This window comes from Miniopterus schreibersii (genome assembly GCF_964146895.1).
Source record: "Miniopterus schreibersii genome assembly, chromosome: 22".
NCBI classification, from domain to species: Eukaryota; Metazoa; Chordata; class Mammalia; order Chiroptera; family Miniopteridae; genus Miniopterus; species Miniopterus schreibersii.
Window position 1 is genome coordinate 14,458,008 of NC_138124.1, and position 6,204 is coordinate 14,464,211.

Here is a 6,204-nt window from a genome sequence, read left to right on the forward strand (position 1 = left end):
AGTCAGGACCTCACTGGGCCCCAGCCCTATAGCTTCTGCCTCAGAAGGCCCAGGACTTTTCTTGTCAGACCCCCCCCTCCTCAGCTCCAGGTGTCCTCGGAGATCCCCCAGGAGGAGGCCATCGAGCCCCCTTCAACCCGAGAAGTTCCACTCGTTTTAGGCTTAAATACTCGAGTTCCATGTAAGGTTTGATTTGGAAAAGCAGAGCCTCAACTTCTAAAGGGGTTCGAAGAAATCCTCACTGCTCCCAGCCACCCACAGAAATTTTCAACGATGCCTCCCTCTGCTCGGAAGTCGCATGTGAATATCGTTTACGACCACCTGGACTGTGTGGCTCAGCGGTTGAGCGATGACCCATGAACCAGGAGGTCAGGGTTCGATTCCCAGCCAGGGCACATGCCCCGGTTGCAGGCTCCTCGATCGCCAGCAGGGGGCGAGCAGGAGGCAGCTGATCAATGACTCATTGATTTTTCTCTCCCTTTCCCTCTCTTTTCCTCTCTCTGAAATCAATAAAGACATTCATATATATATATATATATATTTTTTTTTAATCACCAAACACCTGAGGAGCGCCAGCTCCACAGAGGGGAAGCATTTGTGTTTGTCACACTGTGCAGAGCAGGGGAGTAGACATCTGTCGCCCTCAAATGCCTGAGACTGATGATAAAGAAGAGCCTTCCCTGTGTCACTTGAGGCCTGAGTGCCGAGAAAATCCATCCGTAAAACCATCCGGGAGGCAAGGGGTCTGGAGGAGAGAGCTTTTACTGCCCCCAAATCGGGAGGTGGGTGACACCTGAGCTCACTCAAGCTCAGGGCGGGCAGGGGAACCAGGGGCCTCAGACAGCGCTTTTCCCAGCCTCTGGCTCCAGGACTCTGAGGAGACGCCCGGGGTGCTAACTACGCATCAGACGGCAGGCGCTGTCCTCAGAAGGCGGTGCTCTCGGCCTGGGCCCGGGGGCCAAAGAGCTGCTCAGCAACCACCTTCCCGTCATACTTGGGCAGGGTGCCCCCAAAATCGGCCGGCAGGATGTCCTTGTCGATCTCCTGGAAGAAGCCGGAGAGGTCGTCTCCATGGACAAAGACCTGCGGAAAGCAGGGGACGCAGAGCTGAGCAGGGGGTGCCCGTGGCGATGGAGGCGAAGACCAACCCTCCTCCTCGCGCTGTCCGTGGGATCCACTCGGCTCAGGGCTCCGGCGTGGTCCCCTCGGCCCCCCACCCTTGTCCCTCTTGTCTCATGGAGGCTTTCCTGCTCCAGCCCCGTTCACCGGCCCACTGGTCCCCAGTCACCGAGCACTGCGCCCGCAGGGCCGCGCGCTCACCCTCTCCAGCAGCTTGCTCTTCAGAAAGGGCCTCACCACGTTGTAGGTGGCGGTGAAGTACCACGGCTGGTGGAGGAAGTGGATGGCTTTGAACCGGGCTGGGAAGGAGTCCTGCGGGGACACAGAGCGCCCCACCCCGCAGCCCCGATGGCCTCAGAAGCTCCCGCTCACTCCCCCACGGCCTCTCCCCAAGGTTCCAGCCCCAGCACCACGAAACCAGGGCTCCGGGCCCGCCTCCCAGCCTCCCTCCTGCCCTGTGACCGGACCCCCGAAGGACAGGGCTCCGAGGCCTCACCTGGAGCATGTCCACCATCTTCCTGAGGTCAGCAGCCCGGAGCCCAGCAGCCTGCTGCATGGTGAAGCCCCTGAAATTCTCGACGATGCAGAAGCCGTTGATCTGAGTCTCCTGGCTCTCCAGCAGCTTCTCCAGAAGGAAACAATACGCCTGCAAGATCTTGGCACAGAGTGAACGGGTTGCCGGACCCACCCACATGGATCAAGGTCCCGGGGGTGGGGGGGGGGGGAGCTAACTGGTGCATCCTTACCGGAGGTCACCTGTCACAGACTTAGAGCTGGGACACTGGGGAGTCACACAGTCCCCGCTCTGTGAATGTATCCCGAGAAAATAACCGTGAATGTCACAGCCATGGTCAGGAGCTCTCCCAGCTCTCCCTGTCGCTCTCAGCTTTCAGCATTTGGCAGGGCTGACCCCAGCTCGTGGCCCACAGCTGTCGCCCCCCACTTGGCAGGGACACCAGGGCTCTGCCTGCAAAGCAGCTGGGTTTTGCAGCTGCTCTGGCACACCCTAGGAGTCCTCCCCTTGCCTGGGAAAGGCCTGGTGGCCCTGGCTGCCTGCCTCCGGCTCCCGCAGGCCTCGCCTCCCAGGGAGCCAGGACTGAGAGCCCAGTAGAGGCCACGGCTGGGGACGGAACCCAACCCAGAGGGTGGGAGGGAGTCGTGCCCCCCCCCCACTGACCTCGTCAAAGGTAATTTCTTCACAGTCCCAGTTCTCGATGTTGAAGAGCATGACCACTCGGCCATACCTGTCCCGACTGGAGAGGACACCGGGGTAGCCCGCCTCGATGGTGCAGCGGATCGCCTCCAGGGACAGGCTGTCGAAGAGCTCGGGATGCTGCAGCCGGAACTGCACGTAGCCTGGCCCAGGGGGGAACAGAGGAGCCCCCTCAGGGAGCCAGCCCCTCCTGGGGTGGGGATCCGGAGGCCTGTGTGTGACCCAGCAGGACACCCCCCCAGGATAATTGTCGTGGTCACCCAACAAGATTCTAGGCCTGAACATCATATGCAAACTGCCCACACGTGGGGCGCGATCCTAAGTCTGGGGACGACTGTTACTTGGTGTTTCTCCCTCCCCGGGGCAGAGGCACAGGGTGAGCTGGGTGGGGCCCGGGGGGAGATAAACGCCAGACCCCAAGCTGGACACATCGGCCCTTCCCGATGGAGCATCACTGGTAGCACCTCCATACCCCACCCTTGCCGTCCTGGCCAGGTCCCCAGCAGCCAGCGCGGGCCTCACCTCTGAGCAGCTCGTAGGCGCGCCCCACGTGGAACTTCCGCGCGCGGATGAACCGCAGGAAGAAGGCGCCGTCCCTCCCCTGCACCTTCTCGGCCACAGCCTGGGCCAGCTCCTGCCCCGAGGCCGCCTGCGCCCGCACCAGCTCCCGCAGCTCCCGCACCGCCTCCTCCCTGGTCTCCTCTCTCTCGTTCAGCTCGTCCTTGGCCTGGAACAGAGTCGGGTGGAAGTAGGAGGTCACAGGGAGGTGCTGTGCGGGGACGGGACACACGCACCCAGCGTGACAGGGCTGAGTGGCGCGGGGGCCGCGGCCGGGCCATCCCAGCTCTGCCCACAGCCAGTTGTATTTGGAGAAAATTAGGCCCAACTGCTCACCCTGGGTTCGTTTGTGGGAGCCCAGCTCAGCCCAGCCCCAAGACGGCTCTGGGGATCTCGACAGAGCACAGTCTGATCGTTTCTGAGCGGGTCCAACAACTTATTTTCATAGGTTTGAGAGGCAAGACCCAGAGAGAGAAAGCACTTTGCTTGAGGTCACACAGCAAGTTGGAAGTAGGTGTGATTCTCGAACTCAGGCCTCTTGCCAGGGTCACTTGCAAACCAACGTTCCTAATCTCAGAGTCTAGGACGATCCCCGGTCGGAGGCCCCAGGTCCCAGCATTTGTTTCAGGGAGCCCTGTTGTTGCTATGGTCTTGGAGAGGCTGCCATGGCCTGACTTCCAGGGGGGCCCCTAAACAGGCCAGTTGATTAGGTTCAGGATGACCGGGAGAGCTGGGGGAGGGCCCTCTCTACAGGAGACATTCCCCAGCTTGTCGGCTCCCTCGCCTGCCCCTCCCTGCACCCTAGGCTACCTCACCTTCTGCAAGGTATGAGGGGGCAGCTCGCTGCACTGGCCAAAGACAGGCCCATGGTCCTTGGTTGTGAGCCGCTCCAGCTGGGCGCGGAGCTCCTGCTCCTCCACGGGGACCACACGGAAGGTGCCCGCCTGGGCCGACAGGAGTCAGGAAAAGGCAGCGACAGGTTCCCATCAGCCTGGGCGAGCCGAGCCAATGGCCTGCTCGGACCCTACACCGGGGCTCCTGCCCAAGGTGGCTGCGAAGCCGCCTGCCTTTGGGTGGGGTCCAGGGCCACAGAGAGGTTGTAGGGGTGAATGCCCGGAACTGTGGGCAGACCAGAAGTGGAGAGCAGGGAGGGAGAGAGGGAAGGGGGGAGGTGGAGGGAGGGGAGGGGAGCCACAGGGCGCAGGGGCACTCACCCCCTCTGCCATGCTGCCTCTAGAAGACCAAGTCCTTGCCCTCTGTCCTGGCCTCTCCAGGCCTCCCCTTCCCTAGGAGAGAAAGTCCAGGAAGCAGTGGGACGAAAAAGCTGATATTGTCTCAAACTTTCTCTCGCATCACAACCCCCTGGGGCATTTGTTGTTCTTGGGGCCACCTGGTGCCTGGGCCCTCCAGGAGCCCTGGAGGTTGCCTCTGCTGGGGGCGTGGGCCAGTCAGCAGGCTGGGATTAGCGGGTCACAAGGAACTTCTCACGGCCCCCAGTTTCCTGTTAAATCAGGCTCACAGGAGGCCCAGATTGGGGCCAGCAAAGCGCCAGGGGGGTGAGGGGATCGAGCATCCTCAAAGCCCTCCTTTGTGTGGTCTGCCCCGAGTTCCTGCTCAGCCATGTGGAAGCCGGGCTTTGGGGATGGGATCTGGGCCAGCCCCATTCCCTCCTCCCTGCCCTCTCCCCCAGCCCAGGGGGCTCTGGGAGCTCACACCCGGAGTAACACACGCAGGGGGCACAGAGAAGTTTTAAATGTGAACGGCAGCTTGGGTGAATCCAGACCTGTCACCCTCTCCCCTAGGCCCAGCAGGGCCTGGCAAGGTAGTTGTTACCACAGAGAATGGGGCCAGTGGGGGACATGTAGCTTAGGCTGAGGGGGGGCACGAGACAGGCCGACTCACCTTCTAGGAGCCTGTTCTGGATCCAGACAGCCCACTTTTAAACCTCAGCTCCAGCACCAGTGGCTCAGTTTCCCCCTCTGAGAAGTGGGGATGATCAGAGGACAGGCTGGTGGCTTTAGTGATTAGGAAATGCATTCAAGGGCTTAGCACAGCGCCTGATACTTAGTGTAAATGCACGTAAACATTGCCTATACTCCAAATACAGAATTAATACGAGTCTGGGTGGAGGGGACCCACCCTCTGTGCAGCAGGAAACCCCTCCGCAGCTGGATTCTCAGTCTCTGCTCTGGTATTCCACTCGGTGGGTGGGGATCCCTTTGGAATATCCTTTTCCCAGCACTCCAAGGGCGGGAGCTCCTTGTTTCCACTGCCGGAGAATCCTCGTTTTAAAAGTCATCCTTGCCCGGCTGGGCATGGCTCAGCGGTTGAGCATCGACCTAGGATCCAGGTGATCGGGGTTCGATTACCGGTCAGGGCACATGCCCGGGTTGCAGGCTGCAGCCAATCAATGACTCTCTCATCATTGATGTTTCTATCTCTCTCTCTCTCCCTCTCCTTTCCTCTCTCTGAAATCAATAAAGATATATTTAAGAAAAAAAAAGTCATCCTTGGTTTGAGCCCCAGCCACCTTCTATGAATGTCACCCTCAGTCCTGGTTGTGCCTCCTCGGGAAGGTGACATCGCCTCACTTTCCTGGGAGCAGCCCAGGGGGGCAAGAGTCTGCTCACACTGCCTCTGGCTAGTAAGAATCCTCCCAGGCTAGGGAGGACCCTAAGGAACACCGTCCCCTTGCTACGGGGAGCCGAAGGGAAGAACTGGTGCTGATGACAGCGAGGTCATCTGCTGAGAGCTGAGGACATAGAAAAATTTGAAACAATCCCCGTGAAGAAAGGAACAGACGAGAGACTCTCTGCCCGTCCCTGTGCTGTTCTTTGCTCCGCTGTAAATATTTAAGTTATTTGCTGAGCATTTACTGCTTTGCCAACCTATGCACTAAATGCTGGCATTTCTCACGGGAACGACAAAAAGCCCCGGGCCCCGTTCAGCTTACACCTGCGGGGTCACTGGCACCTTCAAGGGCACTAGGAGTAGGACACCTGCCCCTGCCTTCCAGGCCCTTCCAATGCAAAGACCATCACTTGATTCGTCCCCTTTCCCCGACTCCCCAGCAGGATGCTGGAAGGAAGGACTTCACCCAGCAAGACATCGCGCCGGGCACGCCTAGCCCGCTCTGCGCATGCTCGCGCTGCGGCCCCGAGTTCGAGTTCTGCGCCCGCACCTCCCCGCCCCCCGACTGTGAGTGGGGCCGTCCGAGGACTCCCGACGGTTCCCCCTCCCATCTGCCTTAATGGTACAGTCCACCCCGGCGGGCGGAAGTGAGCCGCGGGGGCGGGCCCTGTTGCCCCGGGCGA

The 6,204-nt window shown here is 60.5% G+C and overlaps 1 protein-coding gene across 3 annotated transcripts; it reads right to left on the reverse strand.

Moving 5' to 3' along the window:
* Nucleotides 1–549: 549 nt before the first annotated feature.
* On the reverse strand, nt 550–4,244 carry RLBP1 (retinaldehyde binding protein 1). Of its 3 annotated transcripts, none has more exons than XM_081124734.1 (7): nt 4,105–4,244; nt 3,706–3,834; nt 2,855–3,059; nt 2,297–2,475; nt 1,616–1,774; nt 1,321–1,431; nt 550–1,083 (listed from the first exon to the last, which is right to left on the reverse strand). In XM_081124734.1, the coding sequence occupies exons 1-7, from the start codon at nt 4,114–4,116 to the stop codon at nt 925–927; spliced, it is 954 nt and encodes a 317-aa protein (XP_080980860.1). In that variant the 5' UTR covers nt 4,117–4,244; the 3' UTR covers nt 550–924. The 3 variants fall into 3 exon arrangements, with proteins under 3 accessions (XP_080980860.1, XP_080980861.1, XP_080980862.1); XM_081124735.1 differs by having other exon boundaries at nt 556–1,083; nt 1,321–1,386; nt 4,105–4,192; XM_081124736.1 differs by lacking the exon at nt 1,321–1,431 and having other exon boundaries at nt 556–1,083; nt 4,105–4,192.
* Nucleotides 4,245–6,204: the final 1,960 nt, after the last annotated feature.